The 17,035-nt window shown below is 36.4% G+C and overlaps 1 protein-coding gene across 6 annotated transcripts in view; it reads left to right on the top strand.

Moving 5' to 3' along the window:
* Window positions 1-17,035, top strand: part of grh (grainy head) — a 123,674-nt gene that overhangs the window by 60,522 nt on the left and 46,117 nt on the right. For all 6 annotated transcript variants that reach the window (XM_089727400.1, XM_089727402.1, XM_089727401.1 and 3 more), the window contains one exon: window positions 9,559-9,777. In XM_089727400.1, coding sequence (XP_089583526.1) covers window positions 9,559-9,777 — 219 coding nt within the window. The remainder of the gene's footprint in view (window positions 1-9,558; window positions 9,778-17,035) is intronic.

Genomic DNA, 17,035 nt, shown 5'->3' on the forward strand with positions numbered 1-17,035 from the left:
TAATGAGAACGGAATACAAAAAAGTGTAACAGAAAAGTATTTTATAGCGTCGACATTTCCGTTCGAGTCTGCTTTCAAAGGTAATTTCAATCTAGAAACTTGACCGCTGCTAATCCAATTAGATTCCAACTGTAGTAGGTCGATAAAAACGTTTATGAAGTTTGATTGGACGACTTGATCTATCTACTATTATTTACGTACACATCTTTATACGTGTGTCGCCATCTGATTGCAACTGAACACCTTTTTCGATACCGCACTTACGTAACGTGAATGTAGAGCACCTTAATGACGGTACGTATTTTTGAGTTTTAATTTATGGCACGCTGTATGTAACACATAAAAATACAGGATCAATTTCGAAACAATAGAAATAATAGTGAATTCATACGTTAATACATATAAAATATTAAATTAACACATAAATGAATCTAAGTGAAAATTTATTGTTTTTGATAAATATAAACTTTTTTTTATTGCACTTGTTAGCTGACGAGCATGGTTATCATCGCCCATGGACGTCAGCAATACCAGGAGCAGGCCAAGCCGTTGCCTACCGTAACTTATAGCAACTGACAACGTTACGTGAAAGTACCTGCCAGACGCACCCTACATTTCTTTGAGGTCGAGTATCCCGTCAGTAATCTGATTTCTAATTTGTATTACGTTAAGCTTTTTACACAACAGCTTTTGTTAGTGTTGCGGTGGGAAAAGAAAATTTAAGTTATTTTGAAATGAGGAGTAGACGTACCTGCCTACTCGGCTTTTTGTAGGTTGCAGAGTCCGGGAAACGTGACTATTGAGATGAAGTATGCGGCGGGTGCGCGGCTCGGTGAATCTAGAATAACCCCTCGAGGTTACTGGAATAGGTAGGAAAAAAAGAAAAAAAAACGAACGCATTGCGGTCGGCGACGGTATTTTCGAGTAAATGGCCATGCGATAGGGTCGATGGCCGGGCGTGAGTAGACAAGTTTTTTAACTATCATCTCCATCAAAAACCCTCATCCCCTCACCCTCATCAAAAAGAAGCACATTGAAATATTCCAAACACTATTGTTTTTTAGTGTTATCGTATTTGGATTAACCAGCAGCATTACTTGTCAGCAACAATTTATTTTTTAAACTGTTTTTATGCATCTAGTCCTACAATATGTATCGAATTTACAGACGAAAAAAAAAAAAAACTAACGTTCGATAGTAAATTGATTACACGCATGCTGTTTTTATGACATGAATTGTCTAAATTTAACGTAAGCTACCCAAATATTTATTGTTATATCAATATAAAAATATGAACATTTACGTTATGGTGTGGTTGAGTATACATTATGAATTTATTATCACTCCAAAGATTAAGCACGGCAATAATTCTATGCCAGCATTACTTTAACTAATAACGGAAACTGAATGCAAATACAAATGCTGGTAATTATCCGTCTTGCGGCATAACTATAAACATTATGATATAAAATGTAATCACATTTTATAGTCTTAATGTACTTGTAAAATTATTCAAGTTGAAATAAGCTGATTGTACAAACGAAATAATTCGTACGCTTTCAACTATTTTACAAAATTTAATTGCTATCAAAGGACCAAAAGATCTCAGTTGATAATAGTACTTACGGGTATTTATCGGAATGCACAATCTACAGTACTCGTTGTGGAGCGTATTGTGTGTCGTTTTTTAATTTACCTGTAGTCTCAGTTCTTACGTTTCTCTCAGAGCACCCACTCTGCTATAACGGAATGCGTTCCGAGACTGATTTATCATGGACATCCACCGAACCTATCCGATTTGCATTTAGATAGCGTGGCAACGGTTGGCGCGACCGAACGGCGATCGTTTGACTCTATCGCACGTAAATTAACTTTAAAATTATTATCTTCCAGCAAAGAAGTAAAAAAAAGCATTATCTCCGCGCTCGAAATTTCAATAACACAAGCTGCAATCAAAGGATCGTATTACGAATTTTGATGATGCCTTATGTGACCGCTAAAACTTGTCAGTATTAGCATAAGGTGGTGCGATTCTAATAAATTTAGTTATAAGTATGCTTCAAATATTATTTTGTCTCTTCGAAAAGTAGTTACAACAATTAAGTAACGAGTAAAAGACTAAAACTTTCTACCGGAAGGAATAAATTAGAATATCTGTTGTAATTAATCATGCGGATTGTGGCACTTGTTATTCTAACAAAAGTTAGCAACGTAAGTACTGTTATTAGTTGGACTATGTCTCGGCGTGTTGCTGACCATGCCGACCGGCTGCACTCCTGGCTGCCGTAAATTATCGACCTCCGCAATTAGTAGGCGCCGATTTGGCGCATTATACACTTCCAACAGTCGACTAATACAGAGCTAGGGAACAGTCGCCTCATTATCGCATTAGGCTGTTTGATATCAATTCGCTAACAATAGTGTATTTCTAAGTACAGAAATAATTTAATTCCAAACCAATTACGAATTATTTTCTGATGATCAATAAACAACTGCATACTATATTAGATACTAATAAGTTACATGTTTTGCGTATAATCATTTTTATTATACCAAATAAGAAGTACACAAAATAAAAATGATCGTTGATAATGAATAATTCAATCAGTCAACATGTTAATATACTCTAGTTGATTTTAATAAAAGCCATCAAATAGTCATTATTTTAATTGTGTTATAAAATTATAACTTAAATTGCAGATTCCAGAGCGCGGCTTGTTCTATCAAGAGAGTTTTTAATCTTTGCGTCAAACAGATGTTATCCACATAACAAACTAAACTACATCCAGGCGTAAAAGGAAGGAGAATACGCCCCTAATTGCGATATATCCAAGAGTATCTCCTACAATATGTAAATAAGGTAGTGAGGTAATTAAAAGCTTATCTCGCGCCCTGCCATCGCGGTCTCGCTGATTGCTTCGTAAAATGATTGACGTGCTATTTTAACAGCGCCGCGATAATGAAAACGTTTCTGTACAGTTTAATCCACACTTTATTTGTTGTCGACCATTACTATTTGCACAGGATAATTGATCGCGTTCTCACAATTGTCAGTCGGTTGACGAGAAGCGTGAAACTTTTTAAGAGACCGCTGTGGACCGCGGCGGCGCCTTCTTCTGACCGCTCGGACATACTCGCACTCTGTATTAATAATTTTGTTTGCGCTTTTTTACGTAAGGTTCTCGATGAATTATCTTAATACGACAAATATTTACACTCGCTTAACAAAGCTTATTGACTCGTCCGTATGTGTAGGGATTTCTTAATCGTTTTGTACACTTTTAAACCATGTTGTTAGAACGGTTTTTTTTTTAAATCTGGCAAATGGTTTCGATTACATAGCGGTAAACGTTTCTGCGTTTCAACTTGCTTAAACTCTAGAAAAATAGTTTTGGTAAGTAATATTGAATTATGTCCTTGATTGTCTTGAGGTTCCTTTGTCTCTTGTGATTAGATATTGGAATTTCGTGACCACGTTGAGGCATGACTTGTGTAAACTTTAATTATACCAGCCGAAGCACAAGATAATCGAAAATAAATCAAATGATATTATCCATAGTGCCAAGCCCAACCTGTTTATTTCACGTAAACGGCGGTGGCGAGGTATTGTACACCCGCGCACCCGACATCGCTCCTAATTTATACCTTCATGCTTATTAAAGACATCAACCGAATCCATCGGAAACTATAACGTAGCAAAGTTTTTACTGTCCTCGCCCTAAAGAATAGCAAATTCATTTATAGTGTCGTTTGTAACGTTTTTTATTTGTAAACTTTATGAAATTTATAGGTACGGTTTCTTTGTTCGGAGTTTCGTTCTGTGAGTTTCGCGTTTAGCACACAATCGAGGACATTAACATTTCCATTGAAACGTGCAGACTTTAATCAGCCGATACAAGCCCCTCAATCCAAACTCGACTCGACGATAACGTTGCAGAGAAAATTTAGATTTATAGTCCTTATATTTCCATAAAAATAAAACCATTTAAAATATTGTATGTTCCATGTATTCTCATTATACTACTTTCTGATTTATAGAGGGATCTATTTTTGTGAAATATCGAGTGTCATAGTCTCAACGGCCAGGACCACACACGGTCATTCAAATTAGAAAAGTCATACGAAACGGAAACGATGCATTTATTGGAGTTTTAGTGAGTATCGTTCGCCGCGGGCGTTCCTTAGTTCTAAACTCGTAATTCTTCTGATAAGACACTTGACGCGAGCCTAGACAGAGCTCGATGCGTGCAACTTCGATTGTATATTTCATATTGATTTGTAGTGAAACGAAAACATTAAATTTGTTCATTTCGAATACTGTGCGTTAAATTGATTAGTTTAATAACTACGTGGTTTTGTGTAACTACCATTCAAAATGTACAGAATTACATTATTTTGTATATGGTAAGATAATAACTTTAAAAAGTTGAAATTGTTGTTTATTATATTAAATGGCGGTTAAAGATAATTTGTTTTAAAATGATCAATGATAAGTGCTTCGAAGTTTTTTGTGGTGATTGCTCCGTGGAATAATTGCGAGGACGCTTATTATTAAAACTGGTCCGGCGTTTAGTCTCACCGTCCAACATGACTCTATTCATTCATTTAATGTTATAATAATATGATGAAGTTAGTATTTTATCCACGACATGATTAAAAACACTTTTATCGTTTAATTTCACGTATGTAGGTATGTATATCGTTTTCATTTTACTATCTTTTACCGATGTTACGAATACTCATTTGCTTTTCTAGGGTATTCAAATAATACTATAAACTTCTTTTAATTTAGTATCTTTATTTTTTTAACAGAAAACAACCTTTATCGTCGTGCTACTTGAGAATTAATACGCTAGCGATGTTTTTTTATGGTTGTAACCTACAAAAAAATTCAATAACCACTGAATCGGACAAAGATTACGCGCATACGAACGCGTATACATAATACAAAGAGCACTTCGCACGAACCGGAGTTAGCGACACATTCATGCGTCACCCAGACCTTATTGCCGAGTGTCACTCAATGGTCAACCAACGGTTTTATAGAAAAAAAAAATCAATAAAATTTACGTCCCTTTATGAAATTTTATATTCACATCAAACGTCAATTTTTAAATAGTGACATTAACGAGTCTAGGACGGCATGTCGATCATAAGCAGACCGCTGGAGATGTGATCCCGATTATTTTAATTATAAATTCTATAGCCCGTGAGATTCACGCTACTTAGCATTCAACGAACACATGTGTTAATACTTGCGTATATTATAAACTATATCTATCTCTCTCTTTCTTATATTATACTAAAATGTGTAAATAGTATAAACCGTTTCTATGTTGTCCTTGGAATTAATAGAAAAGTTCACTGGAAATTTAGATTTAGATATGAACCCCAAGAAAGATGACGAAATAAGAGGTAATAATATCCAGGTGGCCAGGGCCGTTCTATCTCTATAATCTAATTAATAGCTGAACATAATACTGAACATAAAACTTGCTGGTGATGTTGTCATCTTAACCTTGTCCATCATACGGATGTACAGTAGTTTTAAGAATCATAATTATCATTCTTTGTTAATATTAAATAAAATAAAAAAGTAACAGACTTTGACCAAGTTGAAACTTATACTCGATTTTTATATTATAGTCTTTATTTTTACAAATGTACATTAACAAACGTAGTACATTGTACATCGCGGATCGTTAATTTAAATTTGGGACAGGTATTTGATAGTATTAAAAGCCACGTAAGAAATGTCTAAAGACTTAACTTTCTCATATTTACGGACCAGGCAAAGTTTCCATCTTTAATCTGCGTGGGCGCATGTTTCTAAGAAGACATATCTCGCCTACCATACGTAATGCCGCAAAAAAAACCTAAGTAATGCTGACCATACTTTTACGGTGAAGAACTCCGTAAATGAATCATCGCATATGCGTTTCTCGTCAGAGTTCGATGCAAAAAGGGTTTTGTCGAAAATGTTCTTGTCTGCGATGCTCGGCAGCGAGGTGCCCGTTGTTGTCTGTACTCATCCCTTATTTATTTATACTGGTATGAAGAATGTGTACTTTTTGCGTAGCTGACAACGTCCAGCGCTGCCACGAACCGAGCCAGTGAATTCTTTAATTGACAAAATGTAGCAGCGTTGCATTCCAACTCAAACTTCAACGTTCGTACACAAAAACAACAGTAATAATGAATTGGTGAATGACTCCAAAAGTATTTGATTCAAAATGGCGGCGTTTATGTAACAACAATCAACATTTAAATTAGTTTGTCCCTATTTTTTGTCAATAAGATTAAAACTAGCAGAAAAGCAAATGGCTAAATCGCCACTTGAAATTATGTTGGTAGGTTATTTACATTAGTTGATTTTTGCACAAATAAATCGTGAATATAGTCCAATCATTTATAATTAATGTAAATCGACAGGAAAGCTCATGAATTTCAGTTCGTGACCTCGTATTATATCGCTAGCCGCTCGTTATCATCAAAAATGCACTTCTGTTTGATTTAACTTGGAATTAAAATTGTTTTCATAAATTCAACAAAGTTACTCTCACAGCCTTAGGTTTCTCTTATCATTGAAGATAAAACATGCGTGGTTCTACCCCGCAACCGGACTTTCCCTTCAGTTAAAGTACGGGCCGCACCTGTCGGGTGAAAGAGGTGAAGTTGCATAGCCAGTTTCGTAGCTAATACGTGATTCAATACATTTTGCAGTGCGTCGTAAGACTCATATGGATACTTATGTACGTGAGCTTATAGCGATCTTGGCGATTTTAACCGATGTTGAAGAAGAAAAAAAGAGTGCTATTATTAACTATTTGTCTGTTATCATTGGGCTTCGACAGCCTCATCATTACCATACATTTTATGTAGTGGCAATATTGTGGGTTCATATCTATTATGAAATGTATGTGGATCATCATATATAAAAAAAAACGACGAATTCAAAACGATGAAAAGTTAGGCTTAGCTAATGTTATCTTACAAAGGATGACTTTGAAACGAAGTAACTTCAGCCCAAAGCACTGCTCTATACTATCTATAAATAAACATTTTACCAGTGATCGTAAGTTCCACAGATTATTATTTTAGATGTGTTTTTTTTTAATCCGAACAAAAAGGATGCTCGCATTCAAGATCTGTACTTGGTACTACATCGAGCATTTCAATCGAGAACACAATTTACAGCATTTTGCAGAACTCACTTTTAAAAAAAATATTTTATATCGAATTCTACCTAAGCCGTCTTCTAATTTTAAATTGACAAGGAAATTGATTGGCCCTTTTATCGTTTGGCATGTAGGTTTTTTTTTTTTTTAGTTAAGAGATTAATTATGAGACCGACGGCGAGATCCAACGACCAAAGAGGATATGAACAAGGCAGGCGGGCACACGCAATACACGCCGTATCAGACGTGTATGCCGCTCCGTTACGACACCTACACCAAATTTTTCCACATGCCCGAGCAGCAGATAAGCGGCAAACGACGCCAACGTGTTATTTATTAACGAACCGAATGATCGATAGTTGGACGCGTCACCAGACGTGGACGTCAACCGGCGTGGTCTTTCGAAACTCTCCGCGCCACACTGACCATCGACGTGTGCACTCATTTCAATCTTTTTTTTTTCTTTTTTTTCTTTTGTAGCCAGACGACAATTAACATTTCGCCTCTTTTTAATGCACAATATGAAAACGATACTGATCCGTTTAGATTTGAATCGCGTAAGTTCGAATTGATTAAGCCGTTCGTTGCAATTTAATTTAATTACTCTACATGTATAGGATCTACATTTATGATTTAATTAAAACAGTTGTTTCATAAACATCAATCGTATAGTAATTGCGTAATTGGTTAATCTGGCTTATTGAAAATGTTTTGTTACAACTTATAAATACATAATTAAATCACCTACGTCCGGTGTGTTTTAATGAAAATAATTAATTAGCATTCATTTCTAAGCGAGTTGAATTTTTTGGGACGCAATAAAATTAATGGTATTAGTTAGAAATAACAAAAATTTCGCCGTGTCTAACATATTGTTTGTGTAGCCGTGAATCCCTCAACCCTTCTCTGTGCGATTCGATTCGCTTCAGAGCGTGTCACAGAGCCGCGTCAGCTGTGTGACACTTTCTAATCTCTTGATACAGTAGAACAAACAATTACGAAGAACGGACAATTGCGAAATCCATTTGTGATCAAACCATTGTCAGTATAGATAATTCAATTCAATTAATGTCTATAAATGTACCATTTGACAGATTCGTTCTTCACTTGATTACATAATGCACGACGCTCTGATTATTATTCGATACCGTTACCTCTAAAGTCATGGATCAGGTTATTAATGTAAACAAGCCGGTATGTTTACATGTATCGATTCGAAGCGAACGTGATGGGAAACGGCCAGAAATTCGAGGTTCAGCCACACAGGGCAGGTTAGACCAGTCCCGATGGCCTCACAAGGACCCCAGCAAACCTGTTAGATTCGTTGCACGATTTTTACGTGCGCACCTACCGGAATCTCATTCACGTGGTGCACCCGCGCCGCCCGGCCCCCGTCTCTTCGGCTTGCCAACTAACTCGTCAAATGACTCACGCATCGGCTGGTTAAATGCCAGAAGCTGGCTTTTCCAGTTCGCCACTACACTTAGTATATTCTATTAGCTCTCGAGAGCAACTTCAAGTAATCCGAATAGATTCGAGGCTAAGCATTTTGTTGTAGTCTTCTTTTTATAGGTTACTTGATCATTTTAAACGAAACCGCATACTATTAGTTCAACATAACATTACTTAATTGTGTAATATTGAATAAGTTGAATGGATTTCCCAAACCTGTCTTCCAATTGAATGATTTTGCGGAATAGCTTGTATATTTTGCTACGACACAATGAACCTATCAAACATCAGGAACAGGAATCAGGTAGAACTACTATCCGGTCAAACCCGTCCGACGCGTGCTTCCACCATTTTTTATTTATTTGTCTGCAACGTCGGATACCGCTGGGCGTGACGTCATACGACCTAAACTGGTTAGCGAGGGAGCAGGGATTTGCCTCGTATCCTTCCGGTTCTGGGAGTGGTTCGGACCTGTTCTACTTCAGGTTGCACCACACCAGGCGATCCAGCTCGTATGACGTGTCAGCCAGTGCACCAAAGAAATCTTACCGTATCAGTCTGTGCGAACAGGCTTACGATATCGTTAGGTCGTCAGGCAAACTGCTTATGTTTATACGGCACCCAGCATTGGCTCAGCTGACTCATTCCTCTATGTGCGCAACAATTAGCGAATGCGCCGTCATATAATACGACAATCGGTATGAGTGCCATCAAAGGTCAGTATCCGTACCGAAATGGTCACGCCTAATAACTGGTTCGTAAGTTGTAGCGGACTTATAAAACTACACGCCTGATATACCTGTATTTTACGTTGTGTTTACACATATGAGATGATGACTTGAATGAAACATAAGCATAGCAGACGAAATGCGTCGTTCAACATGTACATACGTTCATGTTAGCTAACAAATGTTTTTTTTGCCCTCAGGAGACGCAAAGAGGTGATGGAAGTAGGCGGAGAGACATGGCGCGCGTATTATTCCAGCGGGGCGGATCACCCGCTGAGCGCGGCTACGTCGGCCGTGCTTGGCGTCTCAGATGATCAACAGCCTCAGCCGCTTGTCGCTGATTATTACAAGCTTCCTCCACTCGGACAAGATACCCATCTGAATCTCCACAAGGATGCTAAACTTGTTGATGTCTGGCCGTGAGTATTATCTACCTCCTGTACTACTTAGTCAGCATATTATTTATAGTTTAATTTTAACATATTGTTCGGTTAATTGTCATTCGGTAATTTTAATTTCATTTATCATATGAAACAATAAACCTCAACATTGACAACCAGTTTAACTTGATATACATTTAAACCATGCAGGTACGAACTTTTACCTGACACTTAGACAAAGATTTTGATAAGCAGGAATACATTGTTGTTGTGGTTAAGTTTTAGCTAGGTGGATGAACGAGTTTTGTTCACCTGATGTTAGGTAGCTACCAGAGCCTATAGATATCTCATGAGGTCTAAATATCAGTTGTATTGTATAGTTTCTAGCCGAAAAGCAATGAAGGCATATCATACTCAGAGAATGCTGCTGCTAATTCTTCGGTGATTCCCTTAGAGTCCTTTTACGAAACCCACGAGACGATAACGGATATTCTAAGCACCATACAGCCAAATTATGTCAAACCCGAAATCATAAGGAAAATAGTATTCAAGCGTAACAAAACGCATTTTGTTTTGGTTTCTTAACTTACTTTCAAGAAGATAAAAAAAATGTACATGTTTGTCGATTTATAAACACTAACGAAGTTTGTTAGTCTACATTTATTGAAAGAAGAAATTACTCACAAAATTTTACGAGTGTTTTTTTTTTCTATTCGAAAGTGAACGTATCGTTAGTGTATCGAATCATAAATGCAAATTTCCGAGTATCGATTTTCGACTAAACATTTAAACGTGGAATCAATCAGAAAACAATCGCGGAAAATCAATCCTCGATTCTCACGGCCGTAGATCAAATCGAACGTTCGTGTATCGATGCAATTATCATTATAATCGCCGAATTTCGAGGCACGGTGAATACCGAATGAATTTGCGTAAAATTTATATGTAAACTATGATAATGTGTGCAACGGTGTTTTTGTGCGCGCTCACATGTCTGCAGACAGGGTTGTGCGCGACTCTCACGGACGAATAAACTGAGACAAGACGCCGCGTGGCTTCCGGCCCCAACGAAAGGTGTAAGAATAACAAATAATAAAAATGTTAATGTTCCACTCAATAAATCATAGACTCTCATTTGAATACGCACGGTAAGATTAACAGTTCGCAACTGCGAAAACACCCCGCTCCTGCTTCTGAATATCATTTAAATTAGCATATCCTTCTTGGGACTTGGGTAGGTATAGTTATGAATAAGTACAGATAGGATATATAGCGAGTTATAAGGATTTATGAATTTCGTTAGCAGTATTGAGAGATTTTTCGGTATTAATGTGTATTAATCGTTAATTTCGAGCTAAAGTCATTTCAGACTTTCATGGTATTAGTATTTTGTTTCCTATCTGTATTTTAAGTAAAGTAAAAATAAATTCACCATGAATAAATTAGTAGACAATATCAACGCCACGACGTATTCTCATAGAAAAGGACCCTTATCAAATTATAGTCCGGTCTTTGAAAGAGGTTGTTAACAGCATCCTTTGAATGGCGACGTAGAAATGAGCAAGCGCTGCGACACATTTTTAATACAAGGAGTGCATAATGTTAACTTAACCCCATACAAACCATTTAAACTTTTATGGAGTTTTTATTGTACACCATAAACACTAGTTAGAGAGGAAACTTGTTTGAATCCATGAAAATGTAAATCGCGTGTTAGCGCTTACACACTTGACACCTATAAAATTCGGAGAATATATTAAATGGGAATTATGTGTAGATGTATGTACGTTGTACTACATTTAGTATTTTTATGTTTTTTTTTTCATTAAGGATCAAAGTAAAGTGACAGTTTTAATTACTAAAATGACAGTTTTGGTTTTCCGAAAACAACGTAACCATTCCCGTCGAATTATTAATTAGTAATGTGATGCAATCGTGGTAGGTTCCAACAATCAAACAGCATAGCAACTGGATAGTTTGTACGACCGAAACAAATGAATACTCGGGAATGTGTCGACGCGGGCCGATCCATTCCGCCCGTCATGTTCGTCACTGTTTACGGGAGTGCATAAATACAAATAATGACAATAGACGGATGTGGATGGAAGCGGATCACATTGACAAGGACGCCCAGGACTTGTCTCGAGTCATTGTCGGCACGCGTCCCACGCGCCCAGTTCAACGCGCCGCTATTGCTCATTCATACATTCAAAATTATAACGAATACCAAGTCTCGCCCGCACCCATCCGCGCGCTTCGCCTCTCCGAGTCTGTTTGTATGCTAATCGTTCGACGCCAGTGCATCGTCAGGTTTGACGCGAATGTATTTGTTGTCTAAATCGCTCTTAATATTTGAATTGAATGCACGATAGATGTAGAAATGAACTAGTTCCGTCTGTATTCCTCTGCGATCGTTCATGTAGGTGTTAAGAGTTTCGTAAGCACATTGCGTGCAGTCACGAGAGCGCGCAGCTAATCTTTCCTATCGTAAATACCTAATATTTGTTCTCGAGTAACATTCAATAGCCTAGTATCTTATTTTGAAAACATTATATTTTAGACTTTCTTAGTAGAGTCTTCTTAGTTGAAACGCTTTGGCTATAAACATTAATATTAGTCGATGAGCGTAGAACAGTAATGGTAAGATTAGCATAGAAACGCGCGACTGGATGCCTCAGGGAGGGCCTCGCCCTCTTGACCCTGTCGTTCGCACTCGCCACAGTAACGGGAAGTCGATTTCACCAACTCCACACTTACATATTATTATATTCTCATGGGCAGAATTATTTTACAACGTAGATAATTATAAACATCGTTTAGTCCAGCAAAAACAGAACTTATAAGTAACATAAAAGTACTTATTCAGATGGGATTTTATACTGTTTATAATTTTTATTTTAAATTTAAACTACGATTAATGGCTGCTCCTTATATCGTCACAGTTGCTTAACAGAACCCTGAAACCGTGTGACCCATTTAAGAGTAAAACCGGTTTCCTCTTGAAGATCGTCGTCATTGTTCATGGTATAACATTTAATTCCATTCAATTCCTTTTGTAACGAACCCTCTTGCGAAGATAATGTATAAAAAGATAGGAACGTCGTTATGTCCCTGACGGTCGTGGTCATCGCGTTACTATTAAACGGGGCTTGACCATTCATTCTTGACCACCCTTTATCATGCGAACGTTTTTATTGAAACGGTCAAAAGAAATTCAGTTACCTACAATACGCGAAAATAGTCCAGGTGCATATGATTATTGTGATACGCCATTAAAATTACAAGTAGTTTTATTTAAGGAGACAACGGGAAATTGTTGTTCTAGCTAAGGTACGTAATAACTAATCTTTAATTCGAACTACATGGGCAAATGGTGAGATCGTTTTGAATTGAAATTTTTCGATAATGTATTAGTTCCGTGAGAAAAGTAGCAATAAACCTACATTTAGACGAATGATATATTCAGATGGAATTGAATTACGTTGCTCGCATCCGCTGCAAGCGCCTCCTTAGTTTCATTTATAGCGCGGTAGATTGTAATCTATTCGTCAAGCGGTGGATAATAAAATGTCGCTGCCTTTAATTTTGATAATGATGCCAATCACTGCCGTCATATATTTTTAGTTTTATTGAGCTATTGAACATGTTTTTATAAAATTATCCTTTGATTTTGGTTTCTTTTTTATTAGGTGCTAAAACAGAAGAAGTTCTGTCCAACTGAATGCTTTTCAAAATAAGCACTCTTTAATTGAAGATATCAACAAATCTCGACTCATATTCAGGAAATACATAATCAAATAAACGAACCTAATGAATCCTCTTTATGTTAGACGTACTGTTTTGATTTGTCGACTAGAGAAAAAGAATAAGAATAATTGAAATGATCGTCTTTGTGATTCATAAGAGGTATTTCGATAGTTGCATTGAATTCACCACTATCGTAAGTTCAAACGAGGGTTCGACGCACCCTCGGCTCTCGACGTATTGTCAAGATCTCGTCATGTGTGAAAGGGTGTTAAGTAAACATTGCAAATAATTATTATGGCAATTGCATCCCGGTATCCGACTGATCCAGCTTTGATAAGAATATTATATTTACATGTTAAGCGCAACACACTGTTGCTAGAAAAGATTCTCATTTATATCTTACATCAAACTCTCTGTTATGCTAATGCAGTGCAACATGATATCAGATTAGAAGTTTAGAATTTTTAGTTACCAACCCGATTCGATTTTGAAGCATTTGAGCATATTACTATAGAATTTGTTTAAGGAAAATTATACGCGCTTCCGTTAAGTATAATTAAAATGTATTTCGCGTTACTAAAGTATAACGCGAACACTTTTTTGATTACTCTATAAAACCCATTTTGGGGATACATTAAATGATTAGTTAAGATATTTAATTTGTTGTGGTATATCTCGGAGGGCAAGCGCAGCGTGGGCAGAACACCAGCCAGATGGTCAGATCTAGCAAGAGAAGCACTTCGTGGTAGTCTGTACCGTGCAGTCCATGCCACCTATGATCGAACACAGTGGAAGAACGTCACGTGTGGTCGCGATCCTCATTAGTGAGGGAACGATATAGAAGAAGAAGAGATATCTCGGGCGTTCGTGTAGTATAATACCGACAGGGCTGGAGGCATTTCAGCTGTCAGCCGAAATGGCTTTGTATACGTTTTTGTAGGCGCCAACAATGAGCGACAAGCAAACATGTATTGTACAGAGTGCTTATGAATAACGTTATTTGTGCAAGCTCGCCGTAAGCGTACTCAGTATGTATTTATACGTCTACAACATTAGCATACTTTGCGAGACATTATTTGTTATTTTTTTATTTTTTTTATTGCTTAGATGGGTGGACGAGCTTACAGCCCACCTGATATTAAGTGGTTACTGGAGCCCATAGACATCTACAACGTAAATGCGCCACCCACCTTGAGATATAAGTTCTAAGGTCTCAGTATAGTTACAACGGCAGCCCCACCCTTCAAACCGAAACGCATTACTGCTTCACGGCAGAAATAGGCAGTGGTACCTACCCTTACGGACTCACAAAAGGTCCTACCACCAGTAACATTAAACTTTAAAAATATATTTTGATTAGTTTTTGCATAGCTCAACACAGAACGCCTATGATGACAAATTTGCTTCTAATTTAGCTACAAGTGGTTTTGGTTCAACAGTTGCCACTAAGATATTCAGTAACGGTATAATTAAATAAGAACAGACAGATGCGTGTTAGCATGTGAATTATATTTAAACGTAATAAAACGGTGTTGATTACGAATAAAAAGGATTGCAAGGACAGGCGAGTTGAGCACGCGGGAGGTCCGGCGTCTCATGAGTTTTGTATATGAAATAGTGCCAACAGTCAGAAGAATCTCTTATCTAAAATAAACATCAGTGCGTCAATGAAACATGCTTTCAATTATCATAAATCGACGAGCACTGACATCGAACGACGAAGCCGCGCCCAGTACAGCTTGCTGAATTGCCTTTCCCCGCTAATGTATTTAATAAATATTTTTTACACGCAAGAGTCATTTCTTACGCTCGCTAATTGTAACTATTAATTTTTAATAAGCTACGTTATCTAAAAAGCCATTAAAACGGAAATTTTTCAACATTAGTCAAACCTATTTAGTGATTAATTCAAATTTTGTAACAAGCAATAAAACTATTTTGTATTGAAAAATCTTGTTCGTGGTCTAGTGATTTTTTGTTTAATCGTTTTTAACAGATTAGTTATTTCCTTCAAACTATAAGTCAAGCTGTGAGATTCGACTCTATAGGTAATTTTAACTTCCATATTATTATTATGATATCACATACCTAAATTAAGCACTCACACAAAGACATGTATTTAATGTGTGGAAATTTTTAATCGTATGGTTATGTAATGGTACGGGAAAACAGAATACTATGAACGAAAAATATTTTGATTGTTATTCACTTATGAAAATTAGTCGGCCAATCGGCAGTTTTCGTAAAATTTCATGTTCCTGCAGTCGAAGGTCGCATTATTCTTCTACTACTACTACTACTACTACTACTACAATATAAACTGGTAGTATTGGAAAAATATATAGAAATAATGATGATGATCTTTCATGTTTTATTTTTATATTTAGTATTTCATTGTAACTTCATATAATCGTAGCTCGTTTTCCGGAAATGAACTTTAAAAACAGTACAAGTTTTTTTCTTTTTTTAAATCGTATATTTTTTCCTTAACCTTATTAAACAGAAGTGTCTTGTACAATGATAATGTTTACTAACAAAAGGTTGCCATACGATGTTCAGGTATATCTCACCCTAAATCATCGCTTTATTACTTTTATTTGCTTGTTTGTTCAAGCGACGGCTACTCTAAAACTACTGAATATGAAAAATATGAATATGAATAAAACTACTGAATTTCAATGTTGTCAACTTTATGGTATTAGGCATACCTAGTAACTAACATTATAGTACTTGAAATGAGAGCTTACCATTAAATTTGTTGTGGTATCGCCTGATTAGAAACAATAATGTCTCTTGTATAGTCTCTATCATAGCGAGTCCAACATGTACAACCGTTAAGACGTATTATGTTCTTTTAAAGTACTTTTTATCACGAAAAGACTAGTATTTTAACGTGATGCTCTACGGAACAAACAAGAAAAGGAAAAATTGAAGATTTGCGACCGGATGCACCTAAAGACCTGTGTTGTAGACTTTTTTGCAAATCAAGAGATATCTTTGTAACAAATTAAAAATGTAACTTACTGTAAGTATGAATTTACTTAAAATAAGAGCTTATAATGCATTGGTATATCGTGTAAATGCATTGGTTTATCGTGTACTGTATATAAAAATACACGGACAGTTTTTTAAAAGCGTTTTCCTGTAACCATAACGGTTATTTTAATAACTAATGCCCCAAAATTTCCAAATTGCATCATAAAGCTAACAATACTATAAAACTCTAATAAGTTTTCTAATTGTTTTATAATTGTAACGAAATGTATTATTCCTAATGGTAGACAAATGCTCTTTATAAATGTTTGGGCACCGAACGAAATGGTACCGTTTGTTGGAGACCTATACATAATAATCAGAATTTCACTGGTTATTTTCAACTGTGATACGTTTTTTGTGAAAAAAGTTAGATAAAGAGAAATCTTAGTTAAAAAAAGACGGAAATTATAACAGGTAGGTGATTAAACATTTTAAACTATAATTGAAACAAAACTATATCTCTATAGAGCGGGTCTAATTTTTGCAAAATTTGCTGTTTTCTTTCTGCCTAAGC

The sequence above is a fragment of the Bombyx mandarina genome, chromosome 05, assembly GCF_030267445.1.
Source record: "Bombyx mandarina strain Sakado chromosome 05, ASM3026744v2".
NCBI lineage: Eukaryota > Metazoa > Arthropoda > Insecta > Lepidoptera > Bombycidae > Bombyx > Bombyx mandarina.